The 27,581-nt window shown below is 31.2% G+C and overlaps 1 protein-coding gene across 4 annotated transcripts in view; it reads left to right on the top strand.

The window, feature by feature from the left end:
* Positions 1-27,581, top strand: part of LOC139500694 (calmodulin-binding transcription activator 2-like) — a 73,453-nt gene that overhangs the window by 9,270 nt on the left and 36,602 nt on the right. For all 4 annotated transcript variants that reach the window (XM_071289494.1, XM_071289496.1, XM_071289497.1 and 1 more), the window contains exons 3-4: positions 22,996-23,068; positions 26,415-26,506. In XM_071289494.1, the coding sequence (XP_071145595.1) occupies positions 23,020-23,068; positions 26,415-26,506 (141 nt within the window). In that variant the 5' untranslated portion in view covers positions 22,996-23,019. The remainder of the gene's footprint in view (positions 1-22,995; positions 23,069-26,414; positions 26,507-27,581) is intronic.

A 27,581-nucleotide genomic window follows, 5' to 3' on the forward strand; every position in this document is an offset into this window, starting at 1 on the left:
CATTGGCCTGGGTTGCTGTCGATTTGATTTATATGCCTCACATCTTTTTATTCATTTTAAACTTTATATACAATAATCAGATGTGGTATGACTGTCAATGAGACAACTATCCAAATCAAGGGCTTCAGAAATTTTTTATTTTTCAACTTACAATGTATGGCCTTCATCAAAAAGCAAAACCCAATACTGTATAGCTACATGTATAATAGGCAGACATAACAAAGTGGGAACAATTCCATACAAGAATGTAAATAATCAGTTGAAACTGACTTGAATCGTCATAATTTTGCACATTTATTTGTGCAGAGAAAAAAACAACATACTGATAAACACGATAAAACAAAGGGTACCAATTTTTTCTAGTATGTTTATTGTAATACATGTAATATATATATATGAGCCTATGAAGAACTATGGAAAGATGAAATTTTCGGTCTAGACAGGTTTATGGTTAAATAATTTCAATAAGATGACTCTTAATTATATAACTACCAAAGTGGAAAATAAGTGGATTATATAGATAAATATAAAAATAAGGAAATATAGTATGTTTTCAAAGAGACAACTTTCCACCAGAGTATGGATGCATGTAACTGCAGGGCCAGTTCTGGCCCTATATTATAAGAAGATCTGGTATGAGTACCAATGAGACAACTCTCCATCCAAGTCAGAATTTGTAAAAGAAAAACCATATAGGTCAAGGTAAGGCCTTCAAAATTGAGACTTAGGGCTCACACCAAACAGTTAGCTATATTATGACGGCCTCATAAATGAAACATGTGAAAAAATACAAAATCTTTATAACATTTATATATGCATGAAAATAAATTTTGTCTTCACTGAAGTTAAAAAAATCAAAATGAACTTCAATACAGGTGATTATTTACATAAACTCAATAGGATGAAGTTTTAATGAATATGATTAATAAATGACACCTGTGAGTGCAAATATTGATATTCTTAAAAATTTAAACTTCTATCAATAACTTTTTTTTTTGCAGTGTGCATATATTTGTTGCATGGAGAATTTTAAAGTTTACTTTGAGAAAGATATATGTATTATCCAATTGATATGTATAACTAACTAAGTCCAAATTTATAGCTACATTATGTGGGCAATATCATCTTGGTAATTCTAGAATCTGAATTGAGGTCTGACTAGAATAACATACAAATCCTTTTAAAATTCAACCTTGTAATTGCAAGTAATACAATCAAAACATGTTTTAGTTGAATATATTGATTTTGTGAAAGTAGCAGAAATATTTTTATTTAAACAATGTGTTATTTATTTTTGTTTATGTCAGACCATAGGATTGTTTTATTTTAAATGGATATTGGAATCTAATTGTATGAATATTGTAAACATGTTTATTGTTTAAATTTTTTATCCAAAAGTCTTAGTTATTGAATTCTGTTTTTCTCCTTAGTTAACTGTTAAGTCTTATTGAACATTAACTCTAATGTTAATATTATGAAGGTTGCTTTATTTCAGATTTAAATAAACAACACCTTTTGCCATAACATATCTATATAAATGTGCTAAATCCCTTCTGTTTAGCCTTTTTTTAAGAGTCCCTGTAGAGCTAACATCAATCAATCAGATTTATTTGAACCCTGATTGTATCTGTGTGAAGCAGTGTAACTAGATATATGTGATTTGAGTGGTTTTTCATATGTATCACTGGGGACCCAAACAATAATTTGAACTGATACATTTTGTATTTCAATATTGTATTGTTTATTTTTGTATATATGTTATGTTTGTCACAGATCATGTTTTTGATTTATATGGCAATAAAATTATTTGATATTGATTTAACTAATATTAAGTTGTATTGATTTAAGAGCTGTTCTGACTACTCTTTGTAACCTTATAATCATCTTTTGTATATCTTTTGGGTTATTTTGATTGAAATTATGTAAAACATTGTATCTGCCGAAACATTTTTATGCAGTTAAGCTGCATTATGCGAGCACCCTAGATTTGTGTTCTACCCAATAAATCCTGAAATACTTGCCATTGTTATTATCTAGCTTGTTACTATGTTATATATAACTAATTGAACACTTTTTTAATACTTTTTATTCTGGATTACAAAAAAAAATGACGAGAAAAACCTTAAATGATCGTCGATTTATCCAAAAGTTTTAAAGTTACACATAGGAAGTAGTGCTTATTAAAAATCCTTGTGTAGTTCATTATGACTTGTGCTTTTAGCTAAGATGTCAAAGAACAATTGTATGAAATATTTAATCGCCGAAAATCTCTTAAGACAAGCAGTTTAGATTTCCTAAATGACAAAAGTCGTAGGAATATTGTTTGTCATCAATACGTAGTACAACTACGTCAGTAGTCTATTATATAAATCAACTGTTCTTGCGGTTGGCGGCAATTTCAAATTAGAAAAAGAAATTTTCGTAGCTTTTCAATTTGGAGGCAGGTGTGCAAATTAGCGGTGATCCGAGACCTTCCACTTTTGCAAGCGGAATTTCGACTAGGATAGTTGGTTTCTAGCTACGCCCGACGTAGTTGCCTTACATTTGAAAGAAAATAAGAAATTACTTTGCAAACCTTTTCACCATGTTCACCAAAGTCTCCAATTAAACGAGCTAAAAACTTATTTTTATCATTATTATTCATGACGGCGATGTTCATTTTGTTCAACCGCTAGCTTTATACAGAAAATCGCCGACAAAATTGTAAAATTCGAGTAAAATCGTATCTGATTGACAAAAACAACATTGTAAACACATAACAATGGCGGCCGTGAAGACAAAATTTTACAAAATCGGATCCGATTCCGGAAGCGGATAAGGGAAATTCCGGGTTTGACGATCATTTACAAAATAAATCCAAGCAGGTGAAAAAATACATCTATGCATGGTAAATGAATATAAATACTAGTATTGTAAACCAAAAGATATATGTAAAAGAAAGAAAAAGCAGAGAAATATTTTATTCAGAAACTAAAAATTACTTTTTGATAAATTTTAATTTAAAAATCCAATACAACGTGACAGCTTGGAACAGTATATCTAACAATATACATGTTCATGGTCACAGTCTAAATTTTCTTTATAAATGATAAATGATGATAATGCATGTTAGATGCTTTTAAAGTGTAAACATATTACTGCAATTTCGAGGGGTTATTTTTTTTTCTCAATTTTGAAGGGTCAATTAAAGTAGCTGAAAGTTTCATTCTTTATTTTCACAAATAATGCAACTATATTATTTATACCTTAATGTAAGTAAATCATATGATATATTATAGGTGGCATTCTTTGGGCCACTCTACCCCCTCCTGTTTGATAACTTGGATTCAGGAAACGGTCGAGCTCCCCACCCCTAAACCATATGAGGGGCAGATCCAGGATTTTATGTTAGGAGGGGCGCAAACTTAAATTTTCGCCGAGCAGAGCGAGGCTAAAAAAAATTGAGGTAAAATTATCGGAATTTTTTTTATGAAGCTGAGAACAACCCATGCTTTGCAAATTTAAGGGGGGTGCAAGCCCGCAACACTCCCCCGTCTGAATCCGCCCCTGCATATATTCAAGTATAGGACAATATAATAAATAAAAAATGAAATATAGGGGGAGTCCCTGGAATTACCCCACCCCCTCCTGTTTGAGAACTTGGAAACAGTCGAGATCCACACCCCTTAACCATATATATTCATGTTTGTGACAATATGACAATGTGACAATATGAAAAATCAAATGAAATATAGGAAGAGTCGCTAGGGGTCACCCCACCCCTCCTGTTTTAGAATTTAAAAATGGTCGAGATCCCCATCCCTAAAACATATAACAAATCAGATGAAAGATAGGGGGAGTCCCTGAGGTCACTGTTCACCCTCCTGTTTGAGAACTTGGAAATGGTCAAGATCCTTACCCCTAAACCATATATTATTAGTTACATAGTGTGCTAGTGACCTAATACGGTATATATGGGGTCAGTAAATTCCATATGGGGTGAGAGCGAAGCTCGAATCCCCATATGGAATTTACTGACCCCATATATACCGTATTACATCACTAGCACACTATGTAACGAATTTATCTTACCGACTATCTTAACGTGTGAAATTAAGACTAGTGATTCTCAAAATGAGCAAGTCTTCAATACTGTTAGCACTAAGAAAATACTTCCATTGATCCTATCGTTATGCCAACAATAACGACTTGTAAGGTTTAAATGTGTTTTATGAATTTATTTCAATCTTAATGATCAATTTCTTCGTCTGTTGGAACTTTTAAGATTTTTTCTCAGTACCGTTTTGTTTTTTATAAAGGGACATAACACCATTACTAACCGTGTATGAAATAAGCCCCGCCCCATTCTTACCTAATAAGGCATATAAAGGGACGTAACTCCACTACTAACCGTGTATGAGATAAGCCCCGCCTCCCTACTTAACTAATATCAAATATACACGGTTTGCACGCGGACGCTTTTAACCAATCATATTCCTGGAAATGTATAGGAGGTAAGATAAACTCATGTATGGGTCCCATACTATGGGACAATATAACAAATCAAATGAAATATGAGGGAAGTCCCTGTGGTCATCCCAACCCTCCTGTTTGAGAACTTGGAAACGGTCGAGATCCCCACACCAAAACAATATATATTCATGTATGGATCAATATAACTAATTAAATGAAATATAGGGGGAGTCCCTTGGGTCACCCTACCCTTCCTGTTTGAGAACTTGGAAACCAATGAGATCCCAACCCCTAAACCATATATATTCATGTATGGGACAATATAACAAATAAAATGAAATGTAGGGGAAGTCCCTAGGGTCACCCTACCCCCAGTGGCGGATCCAGAAATTTTCATAAGTGGGGCCCACTGACTGACCTAAGAGGGGCCTGCTCCAGTCACGCTTCAGTGATTCCCTATATAAGCAACCAAATTTTTTTCCCAAAAAGGGGGGCCGGGCCCCCTGCCCCCTAAATCCTCTGCCTACCCCTACCTGTTTGAGAACTTGAAAACCGTTGAGATCCCCCCTAAATTATATATATTCATATGTATGGGACAAAATAAAAAATCATTTACATTTACTATGGGCAAGTCAGTCAGACCTCATCTTTTATCCCTGTTGTAGTGAACATTTGTCTGATTCGTATCTCATTTAACTTTTGTACTATAGAACACAAACTCAGTTTTCTTTCCAGGGAAACCAGTCCATTCATACTATTACATGTTCATACTACGTCAAATTGAACTTCTAGCAGTCAAATAAAATCAAGGTTAACTACCAAGTAGAACAACTGCAATCATTGGGAACTTGTACCACTGCAGACTCACCATAAAAAATATACATTGATATATGCATTGCTTTTGAAACCTTGATAACATATAAATTATTTGCCTTAAAAAATAAATCATAAGATAAACATGAATGTACTATATATGAATGTTTAATGTTGAGGCAACATTGCCACAGTTTTCATAATTACGGTTGCCTTGGTTTTTGGTTAACTGCCTTCAGCGCTTACAGCGCTTTGATTATTATCTATCCTTTCAAACTTTCTAATAGAAGGAAACTTTTGATAAATTGCCTAGATGTGTATTAACTAATGATACTAATTTGAGTTTTGATTAACTTAAAAAAATCTGTTTGTTATATAACGAACAATATGGCTTAATGTTATTGGTCATCATTGACGTAAATAAAAGTAATAGGAAATCTAGTACATGTACCAGAAATGACAAAAGTTACCTTTCCTGTAAACCAGCAGTTTTAAACATTTGGAGAGTGAAGAAAAAAGACCTTTATGTTTATATTAAGTGTTAAAGCAATACCTTTATATACACATCAATACCTCGCTATATAATGGTTAGTCTTTCATACAAAAATAATGTGATAAAATGCCACAACTAGCCACCACACACCATTTAGTGGATGCAAGTTATGTCATCCATCCACCTTTAACAATGAGAAACCTCCATTATGTATAGTTAGCTATCAAAGGTTGTGACAGTTCATATGAGAAAATTTAATGGCCTGAATAGTACAGGATAGAATGGATTTCAAAGATCCTGCCAGGCATTATGATTATGATAAGTATTGAAATTATACCTATAGCTAACTCTTACTGAGTTGTCAACTTAATATTGACGCATGTGTCAAACCATTCTATAATTTATCTAAAAGTACTGAAATTATAAAATATACCACGAGCAAACTCTTGTGCTCATACTGTGCTGTCAACTTAATATTTAACAAGACACATATGTCACACCATTGTGGAATTTATTTTTATCTCAACACTAAAATACTGGCTAAGTGCAAAACCAATAGGGCATTATAGAAAGTACAATGATTTACAGCTGTATTTATCAAAAACAGTTGAATTTTCAATTGATTTGTTTTATTGATAGATAGGAAGGTTTATATAAATAAATCTTTTTACAAGTCTCCAAGTGCAATATATTTTGTCTGAGAAGATTTACGTTGACTACAAGGAAATTTAACAACATGTAAGCATGGTAAGTAATAATAATCTTCAGATCAATTTTACATTTTTACAGTTAAGAAAATAAATTTCTAAGTAATTTTACTCTTCAAACTGTTTTTGAAATCTGTTTTTCTTGTGGGAGAAGACAGTTTTATAATTTATGGTTAGCTATATAGGCCAAAGAAATATATTTTCTAGATTTTGAATAAAAGAAGTGTTGTTCAGTTGGTCGTTTTGTTGTTTTTAATTTTTCTAATTTTACCAAATGAATTATTTCAAGTTTTGAAAATGATTGGTTGATTGTTGGAATGTCCTTTGTGCAAATGGCTTAAATATTTCAATTTTTTCTTTTAAATGAAAAACGAAAAACATGCTTTGGTTTTATCATTTAATATCATACTTTTTCCATTACTCATAGTAAATAAAAGTATACCCCTGTATTTCACGAAAAACACATCTGAAAGTTTATAAGGTAATAAGTAGTATAAGATAATCTCTGGATAATAAAGGGAGATAACACATATAGTCAATACTCTTGTCAGAACTAAAATCTCTGGACAATAAAGGGAGATAACACATATACATGTAGCCAATATTCTTGTCAGAACTAAAATCTCTGGATAATAAAGGAAGATAACACATATACATGTAGCCAATATTCTTGTCAGAACTAAAATCTCTGGATAATAAAGGGAGATAACACATATAGCCATTACTCTTGTCAGAACTAAAATCTCTGGACAATAAAGGAAGATAACACATATACATGTAGCCAATGTTCTTGTCAGAACTAAAATCTCTGGATAATAAAGGGAGATAACACATATACATGTAGCCAATATTCTTGTCAGAACTAAAATCTCTGGACAATAAAGGAAGATAACACATATACATGTAGCCAATATTCTTGTCAGAACTAAAATCTCTGGATAATAAAGGGAGATAACACATATACATGTAGCCAATATTCTTGTCAGAACTAAAATCTCTGGACAATAAAGGAAGATAACACATATACATGTAGCCAATATTCTTGTCAGAACTAAAATCTCTGGATAATAAAGGGAGATAACACATATACATGTAGCCAATATTCTTGTCAGAACTAAAATCTCTGGACAATAAAGGAAGATAACACATATACATGTAGCCAATATTCTTGTCAGAACTAAAATCTCTGGATAATAAAGGGAGATAACACATATACATGTAGCCAATATTCTTGTCAGAACTAAAATCTCTGGACAATAAAGGAAGATAACACATATACATGTAGCCAATATTCTTGTCAGAACTAAAATCTCTGGATAATAAAGGAAGATAACACATATACATGTAGCCAATATTCTTGTCAGAACTAAAATCTCTGGATAATAAAGGAAGATAACACATATACATGTAGCCAATATTCTTGTCAGAACTAAAATCTCTGGATAATAAAGGGAGATAACACATATACATGTAGCCAATATTCTTGTCAGAACTAAAATCTCTGGACAATAAAGGAAGATAACACATATACATGTAGCCAATATTCTTGTCAGAACTAAAATCTCTGGATAATAAAGGGAGATAACACATATACATGTAGCCAATATTCTTGTCAGAACTAAAATCTCTGGATAATAAAGGAAGATAACACATATAGCCATTACTCTTGTCAGAACTAAAATCTCTGGACAATAAAGGAAGATACACATATACATGTAGCCAATATTCTTGTCAGAACTAAAATCTCTGGATAATAAAGGGAGATAACACATATACATGTAGCCAATATTCTTGTCAGAACTAAAATCTCTGGACAATAAAGGAAGATAACACATATACATGTAGCCAATATTCTTGTCAGAACTAAAATCTCTGGATAATAAAGGGAGATAACACATATACATGTAGCCAATATTCTTGTCAGAACTAAAATCTCTGGATAATAAAGGGAGATAACACATATACATGTAGCCAATATTCTTGTCAGAACTAAAATCTCTGGATAATAAAGGGAGATAACACATATACATGTAGCCAATATTCTTGTCAGAACTAAAATCTCTGGATAATAAAGGAAGATAACACATATACATGTAGCCAATATTCTTGTCAGAACTAAAATCTCTGGACAATAAAGGAAGATAACACATATACATGTAGCCAATATTCTTGTCAGAACTAAAATCTCTGGACAATAAAGGAAGATAACACATATACATGTAGCCAATATTCTTGTCAGAACTAAAATCTCTGGATAATAAAGGGAGATAACACATATACATGTAGCCAATATTCTTGTCAGAACTAAAATCTCTGGATAATAAAGGAAGATAACACATATAGCCATTACTCTTGTCAGAACTAAAATTTCTGGACAATAAAGGAAGATAACACATATACATGTAGCCAATATTCTTGTCAGAACTAAAATCTCTGGATAATAAAGGGAGATAACACATATACATGTAGCCAATATTCTTGTCAGAACTAAAATCTCTGGATAATAAAGGAAGATAACACATATAGCCATTACTCTTGTCAGAACTAAAATCTCTGGACAATAAAGGAAGATACACATATACATGTAGCCAATATTCTTGTCAGAACTAAAATCTCTGGATAATAAAGGGAGATAACACATATACATGTAGCCAATATTCTTGTCAGAACTAAAATCTCTGGACAATAAAGGAAGATAACACATATACATGTAGCCAATATTCTTGTCAGAACTAAAATCTCTGGATAATAAAGGGAGATAACACATATACATGTAGCCAATATTCTTGTCAGAACTAAAATCTCTGGATAATAAAGGGAGATAACACATATACATGTAGCCAATATTCTTGTCAGAACTAAAATCTCTGGATAATAAAGGGAGATAACACATATACATGTAGCCAATATTCTTGTCAGAACTAAAATCTCTGGATAATAAAGGAAGATAACACATATACATGTAGCCAATATTCTTGTCAGAACTAAAATCTCTGGACAATAAAGGAAGATAACACATATACATGTAGCCAATATTCTTGTCAGAACTAAAATCTCTGGACAATAAAGGAAGATAACACATATACATGTAGCCAATATTCTTGTCAGAACTAAAATCTCTGGATAATAAAGGGAGATAACACATATACATGTAGCCAATATTCTTGTCAGAACTAAAATTTCTGGACAATAAAGGAAGATAACACATATACATGTAGCCAATATTCTTGTCAGAACTAAAATCTCTGGACAATAAAGGAAGATAACACATATACATGTAGCCAATATTCTTGTCAGAACTAAAATCTCTGGACAATAAAGGGAGATAACACATATAGCCATTACTCTTGTCAGAACTAAAGCATCAGGTCACACAAGAAACAAAATGTCATTTATGTTATACATAATCATTTGCTTTCCAAAAGGAACTTGCTGACTATGCGGTATGGGCTTGGCTCATTGTTGAAGGCTGACCTATAATTGCTAATTTCTGTGTCATTGGTCTCTTGTGGAAAGTTGTCTCATTGGCAATCTTACCACATCTTTTTTTTATATTGTAGTACTAATATAATAGTACTATACCAAAACACCATATTTATTTTACATATAAGTGAATGTGTGCATGTAAATGAATGCATGTTCCATTATTATATAAATATTGATTTGTTAATGACTGTAACACATGTGTCTGTAGTATTGTCATTATTAGTTTTGTTGATTTTATATCCAGTAATTAGACTATTTAATTCTTAACAAGTTCATATGTCTTCGATCCATGTGTAAAGGTCAAGTGCATCAACTGCACAAGATACTAATGCACTGTATGTGTGGGAAATTAAAAAATAGGGAAAATTTTTAACTTTACTAGTTGAAAGATATAAGAAAACCTGTTTCTTTACATTAAAACAATTATAAAGAAGTGAAATCAATAGGAAGGAAAACTCCATGTCTCTTGTATGTGGTGTAGAATATACACTGGCTTCATATATAAATAAGGCCGTTAGTTTTCTCGTTTGAATTGTTTTACAATTGTCATATCGGGGCCTTTTATAGCTGACTATGTGGTATGGGCTTTGCTCATTGTTGAAGGCCTTACAGTGACTCAAAGTTGTTAATCTCAGTGTTATGTTGGTCTCTTGTGGAGAGTTGTCTCATTCATGTCATCGGCAATCATACCACATCTTCTTTTTTATATTCAACAGAATCTTGCAACTCAATCAGGTTTTATAGAAAAGTGGGGTTGGGTCTTTAATAGCAGTGGGTAAATTTTTGTGATATGAAGCAATGGTTCTCACTAAGGCTTTATGAAGACAAGTCCAGAGACTCACCATTTTTGGTAATGGATAGTCCAACATAAAGAGAAGGTATTTTATTGCAATAAGAATTATTATTACTCCTTGACTTTATTAATTGAGCAATGAGCCAATGAAAAGACATTAAATTCAGACTACTTTTAAACTTTTGCTATAAGATGATGATATGTGTATTCAGTTCATACAAAATTTTACAATCTTGATGCAGTATGGACTCACCAGTTTTGAAAATGGTCAGTCCAGACAGATTCTCATGTGTCCAGGACTCTTGAACTCAGTTTGGAAGAACCCTGACATGCATGACTAGTCTTTCACAGCTTTCTTGTGTCATACTTGAAGAAGGAAGAGTTTTAAATTGAAACAGAAATATATGTTTTTATAAATCATGACTGCATGCAAACTCCATGACTCCCTGAAGTTACATGTGCCTGGAAACCTTCAATTGTAGAAATTATAAACAGATAGGACAGAAATCTTTACTTTGTGACACTAATTAAACTAATCATCATCTGTTAAGCAGGAAATATACTTAAGTCATGCACAGCCAGTCATTAACCCAAAATAAATACCATTGTATATTGTTAGACATGCATAAATATTATTTCATCATGGAAACTGACATAATTACACCGATACTCTCTCAGATTCTTTAGATTTTCTGTCAGAGTTTTTGGATGGGTTACTAGTTGTCCATTTGACACTTGACAATTTAAGGAGTAATTCTGTTACCATTCTAGATACATTGTTTGTCAGCTTTTGTGTCAGGATAATTATCAGATTAACAAGTGTTTTTCTCTGATTTTTCAACAGTTATATTTCACATATTTTGATATATAAGGGGAAATAACTCTCATATATGGAGTCTTTGGAGCAGAATTGATCATGAGGACCTGATATTTAAAAAGTTTGTTACAATTGTATTATACATATGCCTCTCATATTAATTCCTCAATGAAAATATTTTTTTTGCATACTTGATTCACATAGGATTTTTCAATAAATCCTGAAAATATGCTTTAAAGTATTCATGCATTGCGAAAAACAAATATTTCATCAAATAAATTTAATATGAATATTAAATATATTGAATATTCTTTTCATATTGGATACAAATTTTATTAAGATTGATACAGACATTTCATGGTCCAAGCATTTCAACTGAGGTACTACACAGGCGTCAAAAGGCTTATTATGGAGTAACTTTAGGGGGCACGTCAAAAGGCGTCGTTTATGGAGGAAAGGGTTAAGTAAAGTCTACATGTAAGCCTGTCACCGCTGAACTGCTGTAAATTGGTTTACTTTTCTATACTTTTGATTTTCAATATCTAGTTTGGAAGGTTGTTAATTTTTATGCCCCACCTACGATAGTAGAGGGGCATTATGTTTTCAGGTCTGTGCCTCCGTTCGTCTGTTCGTTTGTCCGTTCTTTCGTCCCGCTTCAGGTTAAAGTTTTTGGTCGAGGTAGTTTTTGATGAAGTTGAAGTCCAATCAATTTGAAACTTAGTACACATGTTCCCTATGATATGATCTTTCTAATTTTAATGTCAAATTAAAGTATTGACCCCAATTTCATGGTCCAACACAAGCTTATAGTATAGTGAGGTTGCATGGGTAAGGCATGACCATGTTCAGGTTTATTAATTGTGGATAAAACTTGTCCTACAGTTTTCAACCCAAATCCGTGAAACAGTTAATCTATTGAGGAAGATTGCCCACATGTTGAAGTTGTGCACCTACTTTTAAAAGATTGTTCTCATTTTTCCTGACTTAGGATCTAATGGTATTTTTCAAATATATAAATGTTCAGTATAGAGTTTTCTCCATTGTGTTAGAAACATTCTGTACAACCCAAATGTTTGACTCTTTGATCTATATCTATCAAAGAAAGCATGAAAGACAAATTGATATATCATGTAAATTGATATTTTTAAAAAGATGATAATTTGATTACAGCAGGTAGATTTTTAAAAAGAAGATTAATGGAGAAATAATCTAACCTGCTGATAGATGATTAATCTAATTAAGAAACACATGTGTGCATAATTACTTAAGCAGTTGGCAAGAACCTCTATAATCAGGCTAATTAGTATAACCTTTCAAATTCTTCTCACTTCCTCCATACGTCTTGTTTCTTTTGTTCACCTCAATTTTACCATTGTTACTGTTTTTCACTTAATCCATGATTTTGTGACAAAACTTTAAGGAAAAGATAATAGGTGCTCTTGTACTGCACCTAACATTATATCTTAGAATGAACTTGAATTTGCCTTTGGGTGCAGGGTTTTCTTGCTGTGTTGAAGACCCATAGGTTGCCTTTGGCTGTTGATATTTTACTCTAAGGTCAGATTGTTGTCTGTTTGAAACGTACCCCATTTCATATCTCTATTTTATTTTTATTCTTAGGCTTTATGACATGAATATAATGGTTATACATATGTATACACAAATAGGAATGAAGGAATGTCTAAAATGTGACGGCACTCCTGACAGCACCCACAGTCAACTCTTGACGACTGGACAATATGTTACAATCAATTAAGACAGTCTACAAAGAATTGTGCATGGTCCAGATAGCCAGACAAAGGTTTAGGTTTCCTCTCTAGCCAGAATCTTTAATTAGGATTCCTCCTCTCCACAGGAGGGGACTAGATTGTAACCCTTGGCAAATGAAGATGAAGTTTAGGTCACCCAGGTCACTATAAACAGGTTTATGAGTGGACATATATAAATACATACATCCTTCCATTATCATAGTTCTACAATGGCTTTCATAAGCACACAATGTAAAACTAGGACAGACAAATGAATCAGCCAAAAAATGAAGTTGGTTGTTGCTCATTTTCTTTGAAAAGTTCTCATAATCAATTGTGACTTAATTTGTGAAGTAACGTTTATGAATGGTTTTCTCTGTTCCTTATACATAAATTTAAATGGCCATTAGGACCATGACATAAAACCTAAATGAGCAGTTTAGGAAATACATCTTTACTGAAGCTCAAGTATACACTTAAAGCAGGTCATAAAAGCATTTCTATAGTATACTGTTAACCCCATGGAGCTCAATAAGTAAAAACTTAATAAAGAACTGCAATAAATAGGACGTTGTACTATATAATCATGTATACAGTGAAATCAATACATTTTCAGACACAATCCATCTTACTTCTGACATAATTCCTAGTATTTTATTTACATGAAATAAATTGGGATATTAAAGTTTGTAGAAAGACTGAGTTTCTGTCTTTTAAGTCATGCAAACCAGTGGTATTAAGTAATAATATCAGACATTTGACTATATTTGTTAGTGCCAAATTTGGTTATCAGGAATATGTTTTATTGGTTTATTTGTGTAAAGAAATTTTAGACAAGTACATGTATATATGCAACAACTGACAATGGCAATGTTAACTGTCAGAGATAAATTAGATATGATTTCCCATATCTAGTTATATAGAGGGTATTGGGGCTATCATAACAGTTTAAACATAACCATATTGTCTTCCATCTGAATACGTCCATTGTTTATATCTACCCAACATTGATTTTAGATGCTTTGTATAATTTCCAGCTTTGATCAGACTTATATGGAAGTCGTCATATCCTTAGCGGCACTTTCATCGGCACTTTCATTGATAACATTTCCCATCAGTATGCAGAGAAGTAGTAACATTGAGTGATTTGATTATTGTGGTTGTGATGACTGTGGTCATTAAAACCACTCAAATATCTCATGGCTATTGATTTGGTTTTGATTTTATTTGGATACTGTTATATTTATTCTTTTTAAACTTTTACCCTAACACAGTTTATAAATAAGCATTCTGTATCATATTGAACCAGTGGGATCTAGTAGATACTTTTAATTGATCAGACAATCGTGACAATTACATTATAGTTTAAACAGAGAGCTATCGTTTTTCTCTCAGTTTGTGATGGTGATACATTAAAATCTATAAGTTTTAATTTACTTGGACAAAATTTAAATGAAATTTAAAACATTTTGAACAAATGATTCTTTTATTTGCACTGCTATATATATATGGGTTCAAATCCCGGCGAGGGTCAAGAACAAAAAATTTGCGAAAGCAAATTTACAGATCTAACATTGTTGGGTTGATGTTTAGACGAGTTGTATATATATATATATATATGTTAGAATGCTGTGTATTTACAACAAAATTCATTCACCAATCATTAAATCAGTCTGAGAGTACACAGAGAATACACATTATTTGTATATATATACATGATATATCTGTATACAATGAAACATGCATGTGAATGCAATAATTAGTATAGGATGTATATTTAAAAGTGACATCAATCTTATAGCTGTAATTTCCTGTAAAATATTTTTAAGGTAAGGTCCTAAGGTTACAATTTTGATTTTGGGCCTGGTGTTGGGCCTGGGGTTGGGGCAGGAGATTTGTCTATTGATAGAATATTCATTTCCATCTCTAGCTTAAGTTATATGAGGTTAATCTAATTGCCTTGCAAAAAATTATTTCAATTTTTTTTACATAATTATATGTATACATAATTAATTGTGCTGATGGTTGTTTGACAGAATTTTCATCTGGTCTTGGGTTATTCAATACTTGCTGAATATAAGGCATTGTAGGTACAAAAGACTGGATACATGAACAATGTACAAGTAATCAATCATAAGACTTGTATCCCTGATGAATTTTTACTTCTTATACATAGAATCAAATAGATATTTTGTAGATATCAATAATAATTGTAAAAGTCTGAATACAGTTATGATTGCTGTGTTAGCCTGGTTAAGTGGCTGATTAACCAATAGCCTTCTACAGTCCTACAAATACAGTATATCTATCATTATAGGTATTCATTACCATCATATAGGGTTGGAGAAACATCTATAGATTAATAAGTATGTAGCTTTTATATAACACTTAATATTTGATACTATATAATGGTATTTATTTATATATATTTTCATAATATTTATTCTTTAGTGACTATGATCCATAAAACACTGTAAAGAAATGTCTGCACTTATTGTAAATGAACAAATGTAACAGATTGCACATTTTGATTTCAATTATGGCTCAGTTGCAAATGCTTTGTGTGAATAGGGAATTTATTAAATGCATTGGGATATATACTATTCTTTTTTTGGTAGGAAGTATATAATGCATTAGAATAAACTGTTTTCTGTAGGAATAATTATAATGCATTGGAATATACTGTTTTGTTTTTCTAGGATGTACAATTTATATTAAAAAACTTTGTAATAAGTTATATATAATTAAAGATGAAACGAATTATTTCAGGATAGTAAAATGGCATGATTCTATTATACGGGTAATTTTAGTTTGAGCTGGCTCAATAACATAAAGATTATACAAGAGGTGGTTACTGTACATGTAATGATTGCCAATAAGATGACAACTCTCCACAAGAGAACAAATGACATAGATTAGATAACAACTATAGGTCACTGTTTGGTCTTCAACAATGAGCAAAGCCCATTCCGTAATGTCAGCTATACAAGCCCCAAATTACAAATGTAAAACAAATGAAACGAGAAACGAGAAACTGATTTATGAACAAATAATGAACGAAAAACAAATATGATATACAGCAACAAATGACACACTATGTAGTATATATAGTTTATTATTGTTTTGTTTGTGCTATTGTTTTTGTTATTGAGTATTATACTGTTACATCAGCGTTTAGTGTTTGTCCTGTGCAAAGTTTTGTATTTATGTGCACATATTTTGTAACCAACAAAATTGTTTTGATCATAATACTAAGACGTCTATTTTGAGGAAATTATATGATTATTTTTGTCGAATTGTATAATACTAGCAATAGATTTTTTGACCCAATGACTATTGTATTACAAAATATTATGTTATGCAACATTGTATATCATAAATTAATTATGTGCTTTTTGTCAAGCCTGCATTTTATGTGGAGAAAGTGAGACATAGCAATCCTAGAATTTGTTGTCTCATATGTACAGCGGACTGCAGCCTATATCTGCCTCTACAGTGTAGAGGCATCAACATTTAGTTTTTTTTAGTCCATGGTTAAAGATTTTTAGACATCAAGAACTTTGTCCAACCTTTAATTCTGTTGGATTTATGAAATTTTTACAGAACTTCAAGCTAAAATAGACCGTCTCTGTGGCAAAAATTTTGGTCTTTTTTGGATAGTTGTCTCATTGACAATCATACCACATCTTCTTTTATATATTAAATGGTCTTTAAACTTCAGGCTAAAATTTATAGTATTATTCACTTAAGGAAATTATTGACCAATAACAACATTACTGATGATGAACCTAAAATGAATTAGATTCCCAAACACTTATTAATTATTGTAGGTATCAGAAATACTAAGAGAGAATATTTAGTTATGCAGACAGTATAATAGAATAATTAGATAATGTGCATAGTACATGTATCAGTACAAATTATAACTCCTAGTTAATTAACTTAATCAGATATAATTGTGTCTAACACACTATATTATTAGTATGTCTGAGGCAAAGTATCATTCAGAATCTGTTTGTTCGTTATGTTTTAAATTTTTATAGACAATTCATTGATAAAACATAACTAAATGTACTACAAGCGTTTAGTTTAGTTATTCAACACATTACTTTTGAATGTACTGGACTTCCATAGTTGTATCTTTCCTTTGGCTAAAATTCCACATATTAAAAAAAAAGATATAAGGGGTATCCATCCGGGGATCCATATCTTTCTTTTGGCTAAAATTCCACATATAAAAAAAAAAGATAAGGGGTATCCATCTGGGGATCCATAGTAGACACAACAAATCAGTATATATCACACAGAAAAAAAACTAACTTAATTTATTGCTGTTCTTCACCTCAAAATCACAATCATTATGAGGCCATTAACACAGAGAAAAAACTCTCACCTCACTGCAAGTTTAAGATGACCCCTTTAAAGAGAGGAAGTCTTGACAAACTGCAATCAACCATTAACTGTGAATTAAAGAACATGATTAATGTTAGCCATGGAGTAATATCAATAAAACAATCCTGGCAAAGAAATATACATTTACTGTCATTATTTAGCATGACAATCATATATATACAGAAGATATTTGGTATACACTGGTCAATGTTACAAGCACTCAGACGCGTTTGCTGAATTTTAGATGATTAGCTTATAAAATTTCATTAAAATTGTATTTATTTTTATTATTTGCTATTTTTTCAAAGAATTGACAAATCCTTGATACCACCTAGAATACAAACTTGTTCTCAAAAGCTACAAAATGCAATTTTATAGTTGCATATGATTTATGATTCTAAGAATGCTTTAGTACAATTACCAGGCCTTCACGAAAGTTTCAAAACTGTGAAGTCCTAATAAGGTATCACTATTATGTGCATATATTTTAGGTCTTGATACCATCTATCAACATGGCTAATTGTAGCAATTATTGTAATTCAAAAAAGATATATTTTATGATCTAGCTATTTTGAAAAAGTAGAAGTACCAATGATTGCATGTGGGTTAATACTACTTTCATATATCACTAAATACTGTCTGCTAAAGTTTTGTTTTTCAATAAACCTTATGTCAGATTCGAAATGTCAATAACAGAAATATTTTATTTCAAAGATCTGTAATGATAATAATTGGATGCTATTGTTCGAAATTTATTTGAAATAAAAGTGGGGAATCCTATTTTATCTAAGTGTCATTTACTTTAAATTCTAATAAAATTGAAATAAAGAAACTGCAATCAATATTTTAAGAAAATAAAACATTACAAATTTTTAATAAATTTTTAATAGCCTACGTGTCAGAGGAAAATAAGACATATATGTTACTTGTCAGAAAAAAATTTAATCTGCATTATGACAAAATTACGGAAGGCTGTGAAACATAATCCCTTCATATTTTTTGAGTTAAAAGGTTTGTTATATTGTGTTGCTGGTATAGATATATTGTTTAACATGTTATATTGTGTTGCTGGTATAGATATATTGTTTAACATGTTATATTGTGTTGCTGGTATAGATATATTGTTTAACATGTTATATTGTGTTGCTGGTATAGATATATTGTTTAACATGTTATATTGTGTTGCTGGTATAGATATATTGTTTAACATGTTATATTGTGTTGCTGGTATAGATATATTGTTTAACATGTTATATTGTGTTGCTGGTATAGATATATTGTTTAACATGTTATATTGTGTTGCTGGTATAGATATATTGTTTAACATGTTATATTGTGTTGCTGGTATAGATATATTGTTTAACATGTTATATTGTGTTGCTGGTATAGATATATTGTTTAACATGTTATATTGTGTTGCTGGTATAGATATATTGTTTAACATGTTATATTGTGTTGCTGGTATAGATATATTGTTTAACATGTTATATTGTGTTGCTGGTATAGATATATTGTTTAACATGTTATATTGTGTTGCTGGTATAGATATATTGTTTAACATGTTATATTGTGTTGCTGGTATAGATATATTGTTTAACATGTTATATTGTGTTGCTGGTATAGATATATTGTTTAACATGTTAAAGACTTAGTTATATGGTGTTTCTCATTTATTTACACCACAATGATAATGTTTTGTTATATTATGTTTCTCGTTTATTGTATTTGATGTCATAAAATATTCATTGAATTCACCACAATAAAATATAGATTTACTCCAGGGATCATCTTTGTTCAGATCAACAATTTTTAAATTTATCTTAAGTTTTTGTGACAACGATGTGGAGGAGTGGGCATGCATTGTTGTTTATACAGTACAATGAGAAGTGCTTGATGTAGATGTTTTACAGGGGTAAATTCTGTAAATAAATATATGTCATCAGGGACCTCCCATTCGGGGGGAGAGCTTTTTGTATAAAAGTGAAGTCATGTGCTCTTCTGATTTGTAGATAATGGTTGATATAAATATTTTTTGGTAGATGGATCAAAACTAGAGTTTAAAAAAAAAAGTTTTCATCTCATTTTTCTCAGGAACTATATACTAAATGGATTTCTAAAATTTGGTTTCAGGCTTGATTAGGTCCGCTATACTGTGTGATGCGTTTTCAGATTCATCACTCGACAACTTCCTGTTTACCGAACACATGCATTTTTTTACACTATTTATATTATCCACTTGCGGCGGGGGTATCATACTGCTCACAGTTTCACTTGTTTTTACTACAGGGTTGAAAAGTAATGGGGGTCAGTATAGGAATTCAGTGCGAATCTACATTGTTTGTAAACAAGGCCATGTGAATGCTCAAAAATGCAGCATGACCCTATGTTTTTATTGTTGCAAAAGATAGGCTACATTAGTACTTTCATGAAAGATCGATATATATATAGGCCAACTAAAATTAATTAGTAGATTTTCATCCAAAGTTTTGAAAAAAATGGGGCGGGTGGGAGGATTTTATTTTTTAAATTTTATTTAATATGAAACCTTCTTGTGACGTAAACTTCATATATATATATGCAAGTGTTATAATTAGCTTATACCATGTACATGTGTAAACATGTATAAAGAATCGTACATAATTTTTCAAATTCTTAAATAAATATCTCTGATTGGAACCGACTGTTCTACATGCAATTGCTACTTTAGAAACCTATTTCCAGTAAACAGTAAAATCATGGAGAAATTGGACTACTTTTTAAGTGATGGTTTGTAGTCCCCGTAAAATTATGCAAATGCAATGGTATGGAACACAAGTATTATGAAAGAAATGAGAAATCAAACAGTGTTGGTAATAGTAGGGTTGTGCTTTTAAGACTCTCAAGTTATGCAAGACTGAAGCAAATATAATTACAATGTAAAACATGAAGTTGTTAAATGACTCTTTTAAGGTATTGGGTGTTTTAAACAAAAACAATAGCCATGGGTAAATCTAAGGGCTTTCTATAACACAATGTGTATGTTTGCCGACTTTTTGAACTCAATATACGGCCATAGATCTAACAAGTTCGTGCTTTTGTCAGTTTCTTTATAATCCAGTTATGTTTTTTTTCTACCAATGTGTTCCACGATTCTAGCGCTTTTGAAATTTTCAGAGCCCAAATTTGCTGACACAAAGTCAATGTTTTATTGAAAAAAATCCACGGTTTTCTAATGACAGAAATTTCCAAATTGTGACATACCGCGATTTGCGTTCTTGGACACAGCGTATTACTCGTAACCCGAATATTTCATGCCCTTCTGGTAATCTATCTCTATTCTCCGTAGATGATATTGTCATCATTGAGCAGCAGAATTTGTCAACATAACAATGGTTTTAAAGTACTCGAAACAAGAAATATGAAAACCGAAATTTGAAATAGGAAGTTCGAATGAAACGAAATTGTTGACGGTTACCGGTAACGGAAATAAACAAAATCCGGAAATCGTAAATTTTTCAAAATAAAAAAAAATCGGGGCGGGACGATTTCAGAGGGGCGGGCGGGAATGAAAATATAGCAATTAATTTTAATTGGCCATATGAAAGTTTCTAATTTCTAAAGGTAAATCAGGTATGAATTTAATTCCATACAGTGATTAGCATTAAAGTCAATAGGAGATTTTTTACTGAATTTACCCCTACAATAAGTTTTCTTCCTATTTTAGCGTAACAGATCAAAGAATCCCGATCTCTGTTACATTAAACATGTCAATATATAATGAGAAATAAGCTATAAAGACATTAATATTTTGATTGTTTAATTATTTATGATACATATTCCTTATTGCAATTTGAATAAAGCTAAACATTTATATTGTTTCTCTTTATCAGTGGAAAAACCTTTTGGTTTTGTTCTGATCATTATTTCATTTCCTTTTATTTTCTGACATCCCAAAAAAAATGTGAGGTCAAGGTCATGTTCTGAATTTGACCTTTGATTGTTTTCACCATCTTCAGAAACTATAATGCTGAATTACAAAAGACCTTTATCAAAATGTTTATAAGCTATGTTTTGAAAGTTAATAATACAGCTTCACCCCCAAGCATTTTCCTTTATGGAAAACACTGAAGTCTCAATGCCATATGCAAATTTAAAACTTAATGAAAGTTTGCTCAGTTTTTGGTTCTCTGTTGTTTTGTACAACGAATGGTTAATAAAAATGTTCTATTTCTTCTTTATCATGTTTGTTAAAATGAAAAGGCTTTTAAGAAACCAAAGTGTACAATTATGATAATATAAATGATGAATTTGAAGTATCCAGATTATAGTATATTGATGACATAATTATAACATGTATAAAACTCCATTACTAAAACCTCCAAATACTGCGGTTCCCTTCCATTACTGTCAGACTTTAAGGCTACAGGAGATTTTAGTTTGAAGAACTTAATGTTGTGACTGAGATGAAAACTAATTTAAATCAGTTTTAGAAGTGTTATAATTTGAAGCATATATAACAAACATGATGTTACTCATTCTACTTTTCAAATTTTGTTTGTTTGCATTAATTGGATATGGATTTTGTTCAATAGAGTAATAAAATATAAAGCAGAAAATATACATAGCAATAATTGCTAGTTACATATGGTATAATTGCTGATACATTTTTGTGTTAATCTTATTGATTTTATGGTTGTAATAGAAGAAACATAGAGATATGGTTATTTTACTGATTATTGCTCACTTCTTTGTCTGAATTCTGGGTAATGATGTTAAAATGATGATTGATTTGAGATATACTTGTTTTAGTGTTGTCCATATTTACTGGTGTCATACAAAGGAATTATTGAACTATAGTCTTAAAAATGGTAATATACTCAACTGTGCTATAATGGCAACAGGAGGCCCACTTTGTGTCCTAAATTAGGAGATTGGAGTTGGTTTCACAAACAAAAAAAAAGAGATTAAGATTGGTCATAAATATGATCAAGTTTTTTTGGTGAAACTGACTCCAGCAAGCCTACAAGTGTCTTTCCTAACTTAGAGAACATTCAGGAACTCCAGGAAAAGTGTGCACTATGCCCATTAGTGTTTATTTGTAATTGAGATAGGGAACAGAAGACCCACTATAGTGTCTTTTGCAACCTAATTAAGGCCTGATTATGAGAAGGCCTTACTTATTTTCCTATTTGCCATTATTTTATTTTCGTTTATATGAAGATCACTTTTACAAACATCAAGTGTCAATGAGGAAAAAAATTGTTATTTAGTTATAACGAAGCTTGATTAAAGATAATTCCTTTTATTTTTTTCAGATGATCATGTGATATACAGATTCAATGAAGATGGACTATCCATCGCCTTGCAACCATCATGTCAGAGTTCCAAGTAAGTTATCTCTCATTGTACAGAGTTATCTCCACTTTGTTTCAGAGCTACAGAATATTAAATTATTTCATTCTAATAGAATTAAAAGATGTGGTATGATTGCCATGAGACGACTACCCACCACAAAATGTAAGCAATTATAGGCCACTGTACGTACTTCATTATGACGTCCATTTTCACTGAAGAAGTACACATTTTTATTTAGGGGCCAGTTGAGGCCCACCTCTGGGTTTGGGATTTTCAATCTGGGTTGAAGACCCATTGGTGGCCTTCAGCTGTTATTTGCTCTTTGGGTTATTGTCTCTTTAACATATATATTCCCCATTTCCATTCTCAATTTTATTCATCAATAAGAAAAAACAATTATGTAAAGACGCCTGTAAAAGGCCCTGACATTCAAAAATCTGAAACATTCTATTGAGAAACCATTCTTAACCTTAGTTACTACAATGAATATCCTTTGTATATCAATATAAATCATGTTGACCTTATTTCTATAAATATCAAGTGATGTGGTATTGCTTATATTACATTAAATAGTGCTGTTATGAATATTTCATAAAATCTGCAAAAAAGTACATAATTTGATCTGATCTATAAACAGCATTGTTTTTTTATTCAGTTCACAAAAAAAGCAATAAAAAATAGCATATATATATATATATCAATAATTTCACAATTTGTGATTTTCGTCAAAGTTATGATGACCCCAATAAATCCATTATTTAAAATTTGTAGACTTCAACACTCAAATAACGAATATTATCATATTTTATAAGCAAGACTTAGCATAGAGACAGAATAACGATTAATTTGAATAGGAGATCAATTGATCACTATGAAATATGTATCTTTCCTATCCCTGGGTTTAAATGGCTGTCAGCTTGACAAGTCTGGTTATTGTCGTAATTCACCCAGGTTTAATAACCAATTCCCATTCCTTTTTTCCGGTCATTAACAAGTATCAAAGTATTGGAATATATAAAGATATTATTGACAGAAACATCAGAATTAACAAGTATCAAAGTATCTGAATATATAAAGATATTATTGACAGAAACATCAGACCTACATAACACTTCCAGTTAATTAATGGTGAATTCTTTATAAAGTGCTTACTCTTTCTTCCATCGGAGGTATATAAATTAAGTTATCCCACATTTCTGAAAAATACAATGTAGACCGTTACTTTTTATGCCCCAACTGTAGTGTTACCTTTGCCTTAAATATCTGTACCTGTTTCTGTGAATCCACAAGAATTTCCTGAAATTGGTTTCTGTTCTCTAACTTAAGTTTGTCTCAACCTAATAATATGAAGTATCGCTATTTTACGAAATTTTGATCTTACTGATTGATAATTTCCTTTTTCAGTGGAGTCGAGTGATAGAGTTATTTCCCTTTATAACATTATATGCAAGCAGGGGGAACATATGTGTCTCATGGACACAATCTTCATTTATTTTTATTATACCCCTGATTTAAAAAAGCAGGGCTATACTGTTTTACATCTGTCTGTCTATCAGTCCTCTAGTCTCATGAATATATTTTGTCAAATCTTTCTCAGGAACTACATCATAAAGATTTCTGAAATTTGGTTTCAGGGTTTATATAATACAGCTTTACTATGTGTTGCATTTTTGGATTCATCAATCAACAGTTTCCTGTTTACTGAACGTTTGTTTCATGTTACACATGGCATCCAAGTTAAGTTGAAAATTTTGGTCACATCTTTCTCAGGAACTACAATAAGTCAGCTACCGGTATACCATGTGATGCATTTTCAGTTTAATCACTCAACAACTTCATGTTAACCAAACACTTACATTTTGGTTGGGGTAACATCATTGAGCTTTGTATTGGTACTTAAATTCCATTTAAACTTCCTTGAAAGCTTGTTTTGAGGTATTAAGTTTATATAATGGGGAGCTTACAAGAATCCTGGAGGGGAAGGGGGGTCTAAGCTGTTTTATATGGGTGAATTGATAAAGAAATGAATGAATAATGCAGAAAATGTATCATTTATCTTTTTCAATCTATTTAGCATGTATCTCTTTATTTTGCTATCCAATTTGGGCTATTACTTTCACTTTGTAACCTTTATATTCATAGTTTATATATGTCCTTACACAATATTAAAACCTAACTTGATATCGCCATCTTTAGAATGGAAAGTTTCAAATTAGTATATCCATTACTTACAAATGGTTTATTTCTGTAAGAAAGAAACCCTTGACTTGGCTGCACTAGGGAAGTGCTATAATTGATATTTCCTTTCTTTAATCAGATACCTTATAATGTCTTCCTTCTTGCTATAAATAAAGTTAAGTTAGGGATGATTAAAACACTTCATTACAGTATAGATTCTCGATTATATATAGTCAGTTAACAAAGATTTTATATTCTACAAACCTCTCGAACTTTATGTATTAAAAGATACTTCAATACATAACATATAGATTTATGATAAATAAACAACTTCTAATTAATCCATCTCCAAATTCATTAAATCATTGATTTATGTAGTCAGAATGAATGAAAGAAAACTATTAATTGTCTTCATTTCTGGCTTATCTGACTGGAAGAACAAGTATATATGTTTAAAACATTCATACTCTTTTCAGGTCTTCTTTTCCAAAATATTGTTAAAATTCAACATGAATAATCCTAGTAAATGTCAAATTAATAGTATATACAAAAATTCTGACTTAATGAAGTTTTCAGTTTGTTAAGATCTGTCTTACACCTTTATATATACTTATAATTTCCATTTTACCCAACTGATCATATTAAGTTTTTAAAAGTATTCTTTATGATTGTTTGTCTTTATGTCCCAACGAAAGTTTTGTTGCATCTCTCTGATGAATTACAATTAAGAGCTTTCTTGAACTTTAGTGTCAAGGTTCATGTGAGCTTGCTTTACTAGGTTATGTGTTTTCACATCGATCACTCATCATGATTACCGAATTCTTGTAATGGTGGTATGTATCATTAGCCAACCTAGCTGACAATCTGACTTATTTTGTCTTTAGTTATTTCATTAATTTCTCTTCAGTGATGTTGTCTAACCTTTTGTCCTTCTGATACCTTGACTAATGATGATGAGATGCATTAACCCATATTTAAAAAAACCAAATACATTAATGATTAAATTAATCAAAACTATCGCAGAGGGAAATGAACCTCCATTTACAAATGTCTTTTTTTCGATTCTGTAATAGCAATGTATGTTCTATTGGTAACAGCCTAATGAAATACCATTCTCTAAGGGTTATTCGTAAAATTCTGATTTTAGTTGTAAAGAATTTGTCCAACTAAGTTAATTCATGAATTGATTAATCTATTGCAGGTTGTGATTTCCCCAAACTTCCGAAGCAGCTTGATGAAATCCCGTCTGCAAATGAATTTCCGTTGTTCCGACACCGCTGGAATTCCAATGAAGTAAGATCTGATTGTAGTATGTCATTAATTATGTCACAGCTAGTTAATAACTGCTGGGGATTAATATATCTATAATGTTTATAGCCCATCTTATTGTGGTTATTGAGTAGGGATGATAACTATAATGTTTATAACCCATCTTATTGAGTGGGGATACTATTTTGGTTTTGATGCATGATGGTTTATTACAATGTGCTCAGTCGACTAAGAGATTTGTATGTATTACAATTATAGGAAAACAAGCGATTGTTTGCATTGATTAGAAATTAACTTGACATTTTCCTAAAATTAATGATGACTTTGTTTCGTACTTTTAAATAAATTCTGGTCAATATTGCACAAAATTGCAAACCCCTGTTCCAATAATTCTTCAATTATCTTCTCCAAAAATTATGAGCTTAATCAAGATATACAGATTTGTTAGTCATGTCTATAATAGTAGAAGTTCATTAGTTATAGTGTGAACAAGCTACCCAAGGGAGATAATTTCTTTGTGCTTTTTTTCAAAATGCCACAAGTGCAATATTGGTACCATATTTATTGAATGAAACAGTCTGTGCACTCATTAATATGACTAAAAAGCATATCCTACATATCCACTTTTGGTTTACAATAATCTGACAATTTCATTCCACTTTCTGCTTTAAAGACCTTGCGAGATCCTCAGGTTTTGTCATAATGATATTCACCTTTAAAAGTTTGTAGGCAGGAATTTCATTGGTGGATGTTATAAAATCTAGATCAAAAAGTAGATTGTAATGTTGTCAGATCATAAAGCAAAATATGTACATAGTCTCTGTATTTTGATCAGATTGTGCACCCAATCCTATAGTGACTGTAAGAAATGTGAAACAAAGGAGTATAGAGAAGAGAGTATATAATCTGAATATCCTTCACCTCTCTATTACCATCAAACAGTAATAATTAGTTGTTACAGAATACTCCAGACATAATGGAATGAAGAGCTGGGTGTAGAACATACATGGCATCCTGTCATATTGACTCCTGTCTGTAATGAAACAGGAAATCACCGTAATCACATGATATTAGACGTTAACATCCAGTAATTACAGAG

This window comes from Mytilus edulis, chromosome 13, assembly GCF_963676685.1.
Source record: "Mytilus edulis chromosome 13, xbMytEdul2.2, whole genome shotgun sequence".
NCBI classification, from domain to species: domain Eukaryota; kingdom Metazoa; phylum Mollusca; class Bivalvia; order Mytilida; family Mytilidae; genus Mytilus; species Mytilus edulis.